The sequence below is a fragment of the Falco rusticolus genome, chromosome Z (genome assembly GCF_015220075.1).
Source record: "Falco rusticolus isolate bFalRus1 chromosome Z, bFalRus1.pri, whole genome shotgun sequence".
NCBI classification, from domain to species: Eukaryota; Metazoa; Chordata; class Aves; order Falconiformes; family Falconidae; genus Falco; species Falco rusticolus.
The window spans coordinates 51,156,395-51,171,255 of record NC_051210.1 but is presented as its reverse complement, the minus strand read 5'-3'; the positions used below and the strand labels follow the sequence as shown (position 1 = coordinate 51,171,255).

The 14,861-nt window shown below is 38.2% G+C and overlaps 1 protein-coding gene across 1 annotated transcript; it reads left to right on the top strand.

Annotated features, from left to right (window-relative positions):
- The first annotated feature begins 358 nt into the window (after window positions 1-358).
- Window positions 359-9,875, top strand: TYRP1 (tyrosinase related protein 1). Its single transcript, XM_037373618.1, has 8 exons — window positions 359-518; window positions 1,015-1,488; window positions 2,866-3,188; window positions 4,478-4,682; window positions 5,628-5,795; window positions 7,318-7,497; window positions 8,859-9,005; window positions 9,569-9,875. The coding sequence occupies exons 2-8, from the start codon at window positions 1,107-1,109 to the stop codon at window positions 9,772-9,774; spliced, it is 1,611 nt and encodes a 536-aa protein (XP_037229515.1). The 5' UTR covers window positions 359-518; window positions 1,015-1,106; the 3' UTR covers window positions 9,775-9,875.
- Window positions 9,876-14,861: the final 4,986 nt, after the last annotated feature.

The window sequence follows — 14,861 nt, the reverse complement described above, 5'->3', positions numbered from 1 at the left end:
TGTTTTATTTTCTAAATAATGTATCTTTATCACTTACTTTGGCCTGATCTTGGAAATGCTATTTGAAGAATTATTTTTTTTAATGTCTGTTGAATGTGAATTTCCCCAGTGTTCTTTGTCTGTTTTCAAGTGAGCCTTTCTTTGCAAGTAATTAAAAGAAAAAAGGAAAAAAAAAAAAAAAACCAACAACCAAAAACGTTCACAGTTGTTCTGTTTTGAATTCAAGTATTTGTCTCTGACCTTTGCTAAAACTTGGAAAATCACAAGGAGATAAGCATGAAAGAAATCATGTGCTGTTCAAGTACTTAAAGTCCAGGGAAATGCACTGAAGTAGAAAGGGGATTAATAGAAGAAGGAGGGTGAGGCCAAGCCATACTGTGTTGGTAGGAGAAGGATTAGTAGGCAGACTGAACAAGGAGAGAAATTAGCAGCGCTTATTTCGGGTTAGACACAGCCATAGGACGTGCAGAGATAGAACAGGATCTCAGCAGAGGAGAGGTGCCAGAAAGAAAGAACAGGTACAATGCATGAAGCGTTGTAGCTTCACTTTCTGGTAGAGCTGCCGTTAGACAATAGCAAGGGAACACAGACGGGAACTGCTGAGTAGAGAACAAGTTACACTAGTTAAGTGCAGAAAAGAAGGGCAAGAACGGGGAAGGGGAGGGAGGGTTGGGAAAAAGGGTTCAAAAAAACTCGTGCCTCAGACAGGTTTTAGCATTTTGTGGTAGTGAAATAAATCTGGCTGGCAGATGTACAATGCAAATGAACATTTGGGAAGTCAATGATCAAATATAGCTCCGGGGTGTTATTGTCTTTTGTGCAGATAATGAGAGAAGAACATTAGTGTCTGTAGTCAGAGTTTGTTTTTTCCAGTTAGAATATTGAAGTGCAGGGTTTGGAGGAATGTTCTGGGGTGGAAGGGGTAGCCTGGTGGTTTGTATCACTTTTTTTAATTACCCTTTCTCTTTCCCCCCTGCTCCCGTCATCCCCATCCCCACCCCACCCACCCTCCAGAGGGAGCTGGGTGTCCCATTGCAGGAGAGAAGAAGTCAGCGTGTGTGGACAGCCAGCTCTTGGAAGGAGCTGGCTCTGCCGGATCCACCATCATGCAGTTCCCTGTGCTACTGCTGCTTTCCGTGCCACCGCTTCTTAGCATTCTTGGGCAAGCTGGAGCTCAGTTCCCTCGCCAGTGCGCTACCGTCGAATCCCTGAGGAGTGGCATGTGTTGCCCAGACTATTTCCCGGTGTTTGGGCCAGGCACCGACCGGTGTGGCGTGTCTACAGGGAGGGGTCGGTGCGTACAGGTGACTGTCGATTCGCGGCCCCACGGCCCACAGTACATCCATGATGGGCGGGATGACCGTGAGCAATGGCCCATACGCTTTTTCAACCAAACCTGCCGCTGTAATGGTAACTTTTCTGGTTACAATTGTGGGTCGTGTCGCCCTGGCTGGAGTGGACCTACCTGTAGCCAACGAATCAATATAGGTAAGAGCATCAGAAATATAACATAAAAATTGCCTCTTTGCAGTGCTTGCTTATAAATGTACTTAGCGTATTTCTTTTCTTTAAAATACAAAATGCCTCTTATATTTATTTAGCAAATGTATGTCATCATAGAGGTTATTAAGGCAGCTATAGATAACTTGTTTAGTCTGCGTACGAAGCACCTGCCTTTGCTACCCAATAAAAGGCAGAAACAAAACCTGTAGTCATTGCAGGATTAGGACCAAGCCCATTAAGCAATAGAACATCCAGGCTGAAAAAACTGTATTCTTTGGAATTATTTAAGAGTAAACCAATGTATATAGACACGTATGTGTGTTTGTGAGTATGTCTGGGAATAATACATACCTAGATATCACATTTAATACCTTCTAGTATATCTGACTACTTCAAGTGTGACAGAAGCTCTTTTAATTCAAAATCCCATAATTAATTTCTAAACTATGTACCCGGCCTTGTAATTTTTTACTTACCTAGTTGTTTTTGATGTCTTTAGAAGTCTTAATCCATGACAATGAGCTATTCGGATGAATCAGCACAGGGATTGATGGACCTTTCTGAGAGTTCTCCAGTTTCAGTTTAGTCCAGAATATCAGTAAAGAGATGTCTAATGTTCTTTTAAACAGATATGAAATCCTTATGGGACTGGAAAAATGTTGAATATTGTAGGTAAATTTAAAGACAAGCAAGCTTGGAGACTGATCCTTGTCAAGTCAAAACCATCTGAATGAAAAAGATTTCAGTCTTTACTAGTGAAGGTTTAAAGGTGGTTTTGAAATCCAGCAAAATCCATAATCCTCCCAAATGAGTGATGGGTTCTGTTGACATGTGAAACAACAGGTCTCTAGCACAAATGTGCAGTGCCTCTTACAGAAACAGAAATCAGCACTGACATTATTTTTAACTGACAGGAAACACTCCATGAACATGAGTTTGTTCCAGCAAGGGTTAACAAAGGATGAGTTACCAATTCAAAAGTTTAACAATAAGATTCCTTAAAAACTACTTTTTGAGAGCTGTAGGAAAGATCTTAGGTTTTTATTCATCCTTTGAGCTCCAAGAAGCAAACTAGAAAGTAGGAAGTATAACTGATGAATTGGATCTGCTAAGCCAGATTGCACCCCCTGACGCTCTGGCCTGTTCTCATTAACAATGATATTCTGATAACAATGATTCTGATAATAAATGACATTTTCAATTTACACTCAATACTCTATGATTTGCCCCAATAAAAAATGGATGAATGCTTGAGGAAGAAGGGACTTACCTGGGATTAATAGGAGCAAAATAGATAAATCCTGTGATATCAGACTTGAGTGTCTATTACTTTGGTAACTTGCTGCTTCTATATCCTGACAGTCAGGAGGAATCTTTTGGATCTGAGCGCAGAAGAAAGGAGGCGTTTTGTGAATGCCTTACACGAAGCCAAGGTGACGATCCATCCTGACATTGTTATTGCCACACGAAGACGTGAGGAAATATTTGGACCAGATGGCAACACACCACAATTTGAAAATATCTCCATTTATAACTACTTTGTGTGGTCTCACTATTATTCTGTCAGGAAGACTTTCCTTGGTCCGGGGCAGCAGAGTTTTGGAGGAGTTGATTTCTCTCATGAGGGACCAGCTTTTGTCACATGGCATAGGTACCATCTACTGCAGCTTGAAAGAGACATGCAGGTAAAGTTCACATTAATGCTGAGCCTTGTGTTCATGCTGTGTTTTGTACAGTTAAAGAGATTATCCCCATATTCCAACAAGCAAAATTATAGCAGCTCTTTCTACACATAGAAATAATTCTGCTTGAATTTCAGTAACTCATTATGTATACTGCAATCCATAAAGTACATTTTGACTTTAGAAATTTAGACTGTCATTGTTAAAGAGGTGCATTCCTTCGGAGCAATGGAAAACATAAAAGCTACATAAAAATCTCCTGTAAAAATAGATATAAATTCTTGATATATCCATAGAAGGCATTTTATTAGACCAACAAAAGTTATTGTCAGCGTTATTTTTAATATCAAGGCCACGATTCTTGATTAAGTTAGACTAATCAAAGCAGCAGAAATTCTAAAGTATTACAGAGATTGCTTGGGGATTCAGAATCACATTTTATTTGCATAATTAGTGTAACTGGTTAAAGAAATTGGTTTTTCGTTATACTCCGTTCCACAAATCAGTGATTCTTTTGTTTCCCTTTCCTTGTGTGGACCTATCCATAAAAGAAATACATTCTTTTATGGACCATCATCCTTCTTAAAGAAGAGAGAATTAAGTTTTCAAGGTCAGGATTAAACTGTCTTTGAAATCATTTCAAGTGTTTCTACTAGCGTCAGTGGCTCTGTATCAGGCTAAGGCACGATCTCCCTTCAAAAACACATTTGACATCAGTGGCATTTCATTATGTGGAAGCCCTGAGGAGTTCTAGCTTTTGGTGATTTAGTACATATTCCTATTTATGTCAGTAAATGTAATCATTAGTTAAGCTAATTTGGCTGGCCAACACATCCTGTTATATAAATACTGAAAGTCAGGACACACTCCAGAACTTTTCCATCTGCTCAGTCATTCCACAGTTGGCTTAGTTACTTTGTGTGCTATAAACACTGCTGCTGTTGACAGGCCATTAAAAATATTTGGAAAAATGGGATATCAGTATTAAGTAATGTGTATTAGTATTCATGATATAGTTTCATGGAAGAAACACTGTCTTATTTAATGAGGGAGATCTATGACTCAATTCAATAGTCCAATTATCTGTTTTGTTGAAAAAAGGCATCAGTGTTAAAAACTACCAAAAGCTTTTACATTGATTTCATGGATTTTCCATAGATTTCCTATCCTCCATAAGTCAGGACTCTAACTCTTACTAAGATGTGTTTAACCGTATTTTAAAATCCTTCTAGCAGTACATATTATAGCTTTCTGGGTCACACATGTAGTAACACCATATTTATGTGGTTTAGAACATGCTGCAGGACCCCACATTTGGGCTGCCTTACTGGAACTTTGCAACAGGACAAAACACCTGTGATATCTGCTCAGATGACTTGATGGGAGCTAGAAGCAATTTTGATGTTTCTCTTATCAGCCAGAACTCAATCTTCTCTCAGTGGCGAGTGTTGTGTGAAAATATAGAAGACTATGAAACATTGGGAACTATCTGTAACAGTAAGTATGACTGCTGACAGATATCTGGAAAGAAAATCCTTTTAATAATAAATACATAAAATACTTTACATTGGAACGGCTTTTCCAAGCCCAAAAGTCTTAAAGTGATATTTGAATACTCTTGTTCTGAGTTTCATCAGTGTTCTGAGATAGTACATGCTCATCATCTGTCTTGCACTGAGGCACCAAGCAGCTCAAAATTTGATCAGGAGCCTGTAGTACAGGAAAAGCTAAATGTTTTGACTTCTTTCTTATGCAGTATCTATTCATCTCCTATACCATAAATAATTAAATCTAGCAGTTGCATTTCTTAACTGAAGCTAAAGTTTTCTTCTGACTACTCCACTTACCACCTTTACAGCATTCTGCTCCTAAAACATCTAACAAATCCCCATGTTAACTATGTGGAACATGTTTTGAATGTGAAGAATATTGAATCCAAGCACATCTACCTCAGCTACAAGAGCTAAAAAATACCAGCGAGATTCTTGTATGGTCATCACCTTCAAGCCACAACTCAGCATCTTCAAGGAAATAGGGGAGGAAACAGGGAAAACCCACAATACTGGGGTTTATTCACCAACATAATCAACTATAGTCTTTTCCCCAGCTACTCTATCAGGATATCCTCAAAACCTTTGTCCTAGTTATCACCAAGAAATCACATTTAAAAGCTATAGAAAATTTTCCCAGAGCATTTACAGAATCACAAATTTCAGTAACAGTTTTCTAGATGTTTTTTTAAATCCTGGTGCAAAGGATCTGACACACAGGACCCCATGAAGATTCATGTCTTTGTCTGACATAAGGAACTGACCCCTTCGCTCAGTTTAAGTGTCATTTGTGAGGGTTTGAGGTTTTCCCCCATGGCTGCCATTAGAAAGATGCAGACTCTTGCCTACTGTTTTGCAGCATTATTGTTTTCTCTCTTCTCTCCACTCCTAGGCACTGAGGGTGGTCCCATCCGAAGAAATCCTGCTGGAAACGTTGCACGGCCTATGGTACAGCGTCTCCCAGAGCCTGAGGATGTTGCTCAGTGTTTGGAAGTTGGTGTATTCGACACTCCTCCTTTCTATTCCAATTCAACAGACAGTTTCCGTAACACAGTAGAAGGTAACTATGGCAAATAAAAGGAACTCAGACAACTCCAAATAAGTCAAGGGAGCCAGCTTGCCACTTTTCGTATTGGAAGTATGACTTTGGAGACAGTCTATTGGACACTAAGAACACATTGTTCTTAGCATAAAGTATTAGTTTAGTATTAAGTGGAAATAAATTACTTTATAGCTTATGTCAATTCTTTCAATGTTTAAAAGCCTCGAAAGTCTGTCACTAAGTAAAAACTAGCTGAGATCAGTTCCTTGCAAGTAATAGGTTGCCATTGCTGAAAAGAGACAGCCTTTGCCTGCTTATTGATTCATCTGCATCCTTAAATGAGGCAAACAAGTGATGATCACTGTTACTTTTGTATATGAATTAAAACCAACAAAAGCAAGTAATACAAATTGTTGCAAGCCTTGGTAGTGTTTAATGAAATGGTACTGAAGTAGTAACTGATGTCTGGATACAGGATGTACTGCTACATGTTAGTTCTTCTCTCTGAGCCGTATGACTTGTTCTTTAACCTCTACACATATAAAATAAAATTTTCTGTCACTGGTATCTGAACACACATACACTAGCACAGAAATCAGCCTAAAGATTTGATTCATGCTGTTCAGCCATTATCCTGACAACTGCTTCTGTGCTTTATAATCCAGAGTTTTTAACAGGAAGGACTAGGATTCATGAGAAAAGATTACCAAGTCACAGTTCATATCCTTGCCAGACCTCCCATAGATCCTCTGGCTCTTTTGAAGAGGGGTAACACCTATGATGGGAAGGATCTGCTCCATTTTCTTTCTCTTGGAGAACAAAACAGGAATCTACACCAACCTTTTAAGTATATATGAAGGTTTTAGATACTTACCACATTTGACAAATGGGCTATCAATATCTAGGTACATAAACAAGGCTTTAGCCAATGAACTGCACAGACCCTTCTCTGCAAAGTTTGGCCAAAGCTTGAAAACAAGAGAGGTTTTCATGATGCTTCAGATCCTGACATTGACATGAGAGTTATGAGGTGTTCCGCACTAACAGAGTTGCATAGGGTATCTTCACTGAAAAAACAGCACATGAAACTTCCTGAGGTGCGTTCGCAGTAAGCTTGGAAATGATGTATTGAAACATAAAAGTTGGCTCATTAAGATAGATGGCAACATATACACACTTAAGTCAGCCGTAGGAAACACATGCAATCATTTCAGTTATGCTGAAACATGTAGGTCGCAAATATATACCTTTATTTCCATCCTATGATGTGTTTATTTTGGCCATTTTTTGCATTAGATCTCAGCCACCCCATATTCTACATTCTCAGCATTCTTTTGTAAAGACAATTTTAATCTCAAAATTATGCATGCTAACGACATTTCTCAAATGACAGTAGATAAAGAATTAGCTACTTCGTTATGTTAAGCAAGGCAACGTAACGTGACAGCCTTTCAGAGAAAAAAGTATCCAGCTGGGACTGCGGTTTCCAAACAAAATCTTCACTGGGATATTTTGTGTTCTTCTTTGTTTGCATATTCAGGGTACAGTGATCCTTCAGGGAAATACGACCCAGCAGTTCGAAGTCTTCACAACTTGGCTCATCTATTTTTGAATGGGACTGGAGGGCAAACTCATTTATCACCAAATGATCCCATTTTTGTCCTCCTGCACACATTTACTGATGCTGTTTTTGATGAGTGGCTGAGAAGGTATTCTGCAGGTAATGTGTTCATGGACAGAGGCAGGATGGGTGGCTGTCAGTCTTTGTAGTCACAGGAACTCAGCTGCTTGTTGTGGGACAGCAAGATGCCCCTAAGCTTAGAAAAAAGGACTAGTATTTTAACAGTATCGTTAACAAAGGTAGTATAATAACAGGCAAGCTCCCTTCATCACCTCATTGACATCCATTTTCACATCGCTGTCTGTGAAGGGACTTGGCCAGAGATACCAGACACAATTCAAGAAAAGGAAATGTGGAAATACATTGTCTCCATAAAGCAAAAACAGTGTAACCACAGAAGGTCTAAATATTTCACGGAAGTTCTGTTGCTGTGCAGAGTAAATACCTATGTTTCTTCTTGTCAAAGATCAGATGCCATGCACACCTTCGTGATTCATTTTGACCACCTTTTTTACTACCAGCATTCCATAACCATTTCCATATCCTTTCAAAGGATGGTCAGTGTTGCTGCCCTTGCTTCTTTAACTCCAAAAAGAAGAAAGAAAGAGAATACGGGAGTAATTGAAGGAGAGGGAGGAAGAAAGTACAGAAGGAAAGAACTTTACAGAAGGAAAGAAGGAAGAATAAAGAAATAAAGAAAGAGGATATTGGCATCAGTGAACTGGGGGTAGAAATCTGTGTAATCCTAGTGTCTGTGCATTGGTCTGCACAAAACAGTGACTGTATTCCTCTTAGGACAATCCAGCCCCTCTTCTTCTACAGAAGATAGCTGCTGATGTGCAACTGAGACTTCTTTGTGCAGCTTCCACAACCTACCTCATGTATTTTTCCCATATCAACTATCATGTCAACTAGATAAATTGTATCCCCTTGTGGTACTTACATGTCCTATCACAAGCTTTTGCATCAGCTTACCAAGATGAATTTTTTCTTCCTTTTTTTTTTTTTCCTTCAGCTGACTTCCTCCTGATTTACCATAACATTGAAAAAAACTTCACCAGAGTTCATATCAGCTGCCCTCTTGAACTGCATGAGAGTGCTCTTCATCACTGTTTCAATCAGACAAAGCCAGACTATAGCAAAAAGGTTTTCCAAGTCCTCCATATATATATTTGTTCTTTTCCTTGTGAGAAGAAATGAGAAGCACGAGACAGACAGAAAGTTTTACAATTTACTGGTGGTCTCTGTTAAAAAAAGTGCGTTAGTGGTCTTGATTTTGGACAGAGCAGAGTCCTTCATTCTCTACCTGTCAACTGCAAAACCAATCCTTCTGGATAAATTTAGGTTAGGAAAAAAAAATAGGTACTCAAAACCCAGAGTAGTTCTTGGAAAACAAAAATGAAGTAGTGCAAATTGTTTTGATTTTTATTTAAGAACTGTGATCTGACTTTTAACTTTAGATATCTCAACATATCCACTGGAGAATGCCCCTATTGGACATAACAGACAGTACAATATGGTGCCTTTCTGGCCCCCCGTTACCAATAATGAAATGTTTGTTACTGCACCGGAAAATCTGGGATACAGCTACGAAGTCGAGTGGCCAGGTAAACTGTCTAACCTAGATACTCCCTCTTTTTTTTCCATCATGCCTTTCTTCCTTTAAGTTTATGCATCGTACAAAAAAGTTGGTTCAAATTTCACAAACAATACTTGATGCCTTTGTAAAGGTCTGTTTCTCTTTTCTTTTCTTTCTTGGCTTTCCAAATCAGTTGTGTTTGGGATTTAGCACAGCTAAACAGCTACTGATTATAGATTGTTCCTACATGAAGCTCTCACTATTCACTTCAATTTTGGGAGAAGTACTCATTTGGATCTAAACCTTGCAGAAGGTCCTTGTTCCTGTACCATACGCCTTCATTAAATCACTACAGAGACTGCAAATCCCTCACAAACCAGGTAGCAGAAGGAAGGGCCAGGACTGTCTTCAGAGTGTTACAAGAGAGACTGAAATTTTCTCACATTTTGGAACACATATTATCGATCAAAATTGAAATATTTCTACTTCATGACATATTCAATAATGACAGATACTGAGCTTTGTTCTGTTCCTCTGATGATGATCCATGTACTTGACATGTAATTTTGCCTGTTGCTTTCCTTCCTGTAGGTCGAGCTCTTCGTGTCACAGAGATTATAACTATTGCAATAGTGACTGCACTGGTTCTTGTTGCAATTATCTTCGCTGCTGCTACATGTATTGTACGTGTCAAGAAAAATAAGGATGAGTTGCATCAGCCTCTTCTTACTGACCAGTATCAGCACTACTCAGATGACTATGATGGCATACCGACACCAAGCCAGTCTGTTGTTTGAAGAGATGGCACTTTCTTGCATCTGACTGAAGCCGTTTATTTTGATGTATTTTATAAATGGTGGTCATTCACCTGCTTTAAAATAAAGAGCATAAACTGTCAGCTGTCTTGATATGTTTGCTTCTAGCTCCTCCTGTTTCATCACACTTATGCATTAATATTTTTAATTATTAATTATTAATTAAATTAAATTAAAATTTAAAATAATTAAATTAACAATTAATAATTATGCATTTATAAGTTACTTTTGCAATGCTAATTCTGTGTTGATTTTAACAGAACTCTGCTAACTCTTCAGGGCTCCCCTGCAAGCCTTCTTCATAAAATCTGGTAAAATTTAGTTAACTTGTCAACAGCCAGCTTCTGATTTCACCTAGCCTTTATACCCAGAGTTCTTTTATGAGGTACTTTTATGAAAAGGTCAAGTTTAGAATGGAACAGAAGCAGAATCCAAAACACAAGTAGACACCTTGGCTAGGTGAGTGGAAATGTGTTTCAACACAGTCAGCACACCAGACAGGGAGCTACAACGGAATTCTGAGGGGAACAGTGTGTTTCATATCCAAATTTATTCACAGAACATAGTTTTTATCTTACTGCTGCTTTTAAGTGGATCTGTGAAAAGAGATCCACCACTATGCAGCCACTACGGTATTTGGACACTTCTAGCTGTACATTCAAACACAGCTGCCTGAAGGAGACATCCATGTGACAGGCCAGCTGGCAGCAGTTTTAATTTTGGTTTTATTTTCATTTTTTACTCTCTCACTCCCTTTCTCTCACTATCCCCATGGTAGGGCATTCTCCCAAGCAATAAGAAACCTTGCTTCAATTCTCTCCTGTGGGAATTTAAGCCTACATCTCTTGTACTTTGAGAGAAGACCCGAGGCATCAGGGTGTAGAATAGACTTGGAGGAACAACCGTATGCAACTGCTGTTGTGTTTGTTTATTCAATGTGAACCTGTTGAAGAGCAACAAAATGACATCTGCCTTTACAGACTGAGGTAGGGCTTGAGGAATCTGGCTTCAAGCCTCACCCCCTCTGTCACATCATAACTGGGTACCAGTAAGTCAAATCAAATCTAACTCAGCTGTCATTAGCTGACACACAGAGATGTTCCTGGGTTCAGACTACTGGATCTGACACCACGTATTCAACCCTCTAATTGACAGACTATATAGTCAAGCTGTTTCTTGTCTCTCTTTCTGCCTGACACCATCTTCAACAGATGGACTGAGCTCCTTCAGTCTGTGGTAGCTCTCCTTGAAATTATTAGGCAAAAACAAGGACCATGTTTTCTACATGCTGCATTAACCTCAGTGGTTTCAGTGAGTACCAGGTGTGCTCAAAGCACGCTTACTCCCTTACAAGGAAATTTGTAATTTATACATTGAGAATGATGTAAATAGAAAGACAAGTACTCTTGGCTAAGTGAGGGGGAGATGGGTTATCATCCTAACCATCTTATCAAGCATGGTACATGGACAACACCAAAAATTTATACACATAACTGATACTTAGGAAGAAAACTTTCACCTGTGGCACACAAGGCACCAAGTAAATTAGGCAAATGTCTTTTGTGTTCTGCTTTTGGTTTTACTTACAGTCTAGCCAAACCATATTTCAGGTACACAAGCACCAGCTAGAATTTCAACTTAAATGCCTGTTTCTGCCATTCTTGCTTGTACTAAGTAGCAACTTAACAAGTCATCCACTTCAGTGATTTCAATGGATTAAAGCAGGGTGATCCAATGTACTTTGGATTGAGGTCAAGAGACCTGGGTTTTATTCTTAGCTCTGTTACTGACCTGCTGAATGTTCTTAGCTAGCATATTTTTACCTCTGTGACTCATTTGACTCATTTATAAAATTAAGATAATAGAGCTTCCTTTTTAAAGTGTTTTTACTTCAGTGGATAAAAAGAAGTACACAGAACCTTGATAGGAGAAGGAAAATGGCATAGCAAAATCAGATCTTGTGAAGAGGACCTTAGCCATTAAAGCCATTCAATCTTCAAAGCAAAAGCATACGCTCAGGTTTTGAGCAGGCCATCAAGTCCTGTGGGTCAGAGAATGAGGAGACCTACCTGCTAGTTACAGCTGCCACACATAAATGAACGAAGCAAGGTAGAATTTTATAACAGACTTAAAAATAAAAGGAACAGTAAGCACAGGAATTAGAGGGAGAAGGAATGTGGAGAACTGTGTGTGACCCATTCTTGGTAAGAGTCTCACAAATCTTCCTTTCTTTGGTCACTATTTGCAGTTCTATGAAATATGTTGGGGTGTGGAGAAAAAGTTCCTGCCATTCATTGAAGCTGCTTGATGTTTGTCCCTGAGCTAATCTGATGGGGAAACACTGGTTTAGGTTTGAAATGTGAAATGGCCAGCATATAAGAAAATCAAGAAAAATAAATAAACACCAGAAAATTGTGACTATAGACTTTTTACTTCTTACATGGAGGCAAGAACAGGTAGCAGAAGTCCCGAGGTGCAAAGAAGTGAAAAGCTGGAAAAAATACTTAATGAGACATCCTAGGTACAGCAGTTATGAAGTGTGTGATGTCACTTCTCCCCATGGGTTTTTCTTCCTGTTCTTCTTACAAAGGTTTATTCATATAAGGGTTGTATAAGGCAGCTGTAAAGGATATCTGGAAATCATAAGAAACTAGACATAAGTTCATGTTGAACTGATGACCACGTCAAAAGGAACAGTGACACAGGTAGCAAAGGGTTGGCATCACTAAGAAAAAGCTGAAAGGAACCTCAGATTTGGATATGAGCAGAGATCTCTACAGTGTTGTCAGACAGAAACTCTCACACAAATTAGAACTGTGTAATTTACGAAAAATTTGGATTGCTGAATAAATATCGATAATGATACTAACGGAACCAAAAATCCATGGATGTAATTGGTCATAGACCTTTTTTCCACAAATAGTTATTGGCCTAATAAAATAAAATGTCATATTGTTATTGTTTTGACTTATACTGCAGTGACTGTATCACCAAAAAAAAGAAAAAATAGTAAAGAAAAGAAAGAAAAAGAAAAAAAAAAAAGGAAGAAAAAAAGAAAAGATAAAGGGTTTTAGGCTTCTTATGTGTCCCCTACAGCTGGGGATGTTATTGATTTTTTATGTTTATTTGCCTTCTTAGTTCTCTAAAAGTATCTAATAGACAGTGACTAGTGAATTCAAAAATGAAACAGTAAATCAGATTCTCTCCAGACAATACTAAATTAATAGATGTTGAGAATATGCAAGAGAGAAAAGGAACTAAGATCAGGAAATTTAAAAAATAAAAACGCCAAAGCTGCATTTGACCTTGGAAAGGAAATATTCAAAAGATTCTTTGACCATATAAATGAAAATGCAATAAACATAAAGTCAAGATCAGCAGGAACCAGATACATTTTTCTATGTCAGTGATAGTCGACCCCTGTTTTCAGTAAGATGAACTATGCTGATCTTCTACAGAAAGAGTTAAAGGCTTGTGCAATTAAAGACAGATATTGCCTTACAAGACAGAAACTAAACAATATATCTGCATTCAAGACAGCAAGTAATTTCCATCCACGAACCTAAAATTACATACAAAACTGTAACTCCATCTGTAAGGTGTTTGAATGATTTTATTAGGTCAGTCAAAGTACTGTGCAATTGAGAGCAGCAATATTTTATGGGAAGGAGAAAGTAAAGATGTTCTGTGCAACAACTACAAGCTTATTAATTTAGACTCAATAGCATGACAGTCTCCAAAACAAATCATGAAAAAACAACTGGAATCAAATATGGCAGAGGTTTATCAAAGTTAGACCATGCTCACCAGCTTAATAGCTTTCTTTGATAACTCAAAGATTTTATATAGGAATTATATTGACATTGAAACCTTTCATAAAGTTCCATATGCTTAAGCACTTAAGTTGGGAATTGGAATAGGATCTGCAGACTGAGAAGGTTAACTAGAGGACGGATGACGATACAGTATTGAAAGAAGTGCAAGGGCTATAGGCTAGTCCCTGTAGGCTAGTCCCTGTAGCCCTTTACTAGCAGAATTACAAAGACGGAATCACCTTTATTTAGTTCTTTCAAGAGAGATGTTGATGCACAAAACCACTGTGTGGACAGTCATCACCCCTAGGACCATACTGACAGAGAACATACAAAGGGATAAGAATAACCTGCAGAATAGTTTGTGAACCTGCAGAATAGTTTGAAGAAAGGAAGTGAAACAGCACAGTAATAGTATCTCCGCTCTTCCACTGCATTCCAGTAACATGAATTTCTATTCCCACATGCAAAATTTTCCAGTAAGGAATAAAAAAACATTGCAAACCTTATGCCACCGATGTCATATTAGTGTGAAAAAAAGCAAAGGCAGTTGGTCATATGATGTAGCATAGTTTGTTCAAGAAATGTAGCATATACCCTGGAAGTTTAAAAGATTCTCTAAATTGGCTTTTTACAACAAAGGCAGCACCTGGGGAAAAATTTCCCTTACAAACTGGTATTACTACAAGAAAGTAAAGATTTTCAAAGGCAGATTTAAGAATTTAGTGGAAACCAGTGGGTGATTAAGCTGTCCAGTTAACTTCCTCTTACTGGTGGTTAGTAAAATCATAACTTACATTAACATCTGCTTTGGACACACAGCTGAACTATTTTTTCAACTTAGAGAAACATTTTTAACCCCAGAATTTTCAGCTCTCCTGTGTATGGAAAGGCTAAGCAACACTTGTTAACAATGGCTTTATGTTGACATAGAAATAGAATGACACCCAAATCAAGATATATTGCTTGCTGAAATGTGTTCAGTTTGTCATCTTAATATTTTTATTGTCCAAAAAATGCCTCCCAGCTAAACATTTGACTACCAAAAGAATAACTTTGCAAGCAAACCTGATGAAAAATGAGACATATATTTTCAAAATCTTAATTTGAAGCAAAATATATAGATCTCCTCTCTCAAAACTGAATTTTAAATTTAAATCTCATTTAGCCTCCAATTTTGAATGGAAATGCTGGCTTGAGCAGATGCGTTGTTCAGGTGCTGTTTTATGGGAAAGGAAAATGGCACAATTCTAACTA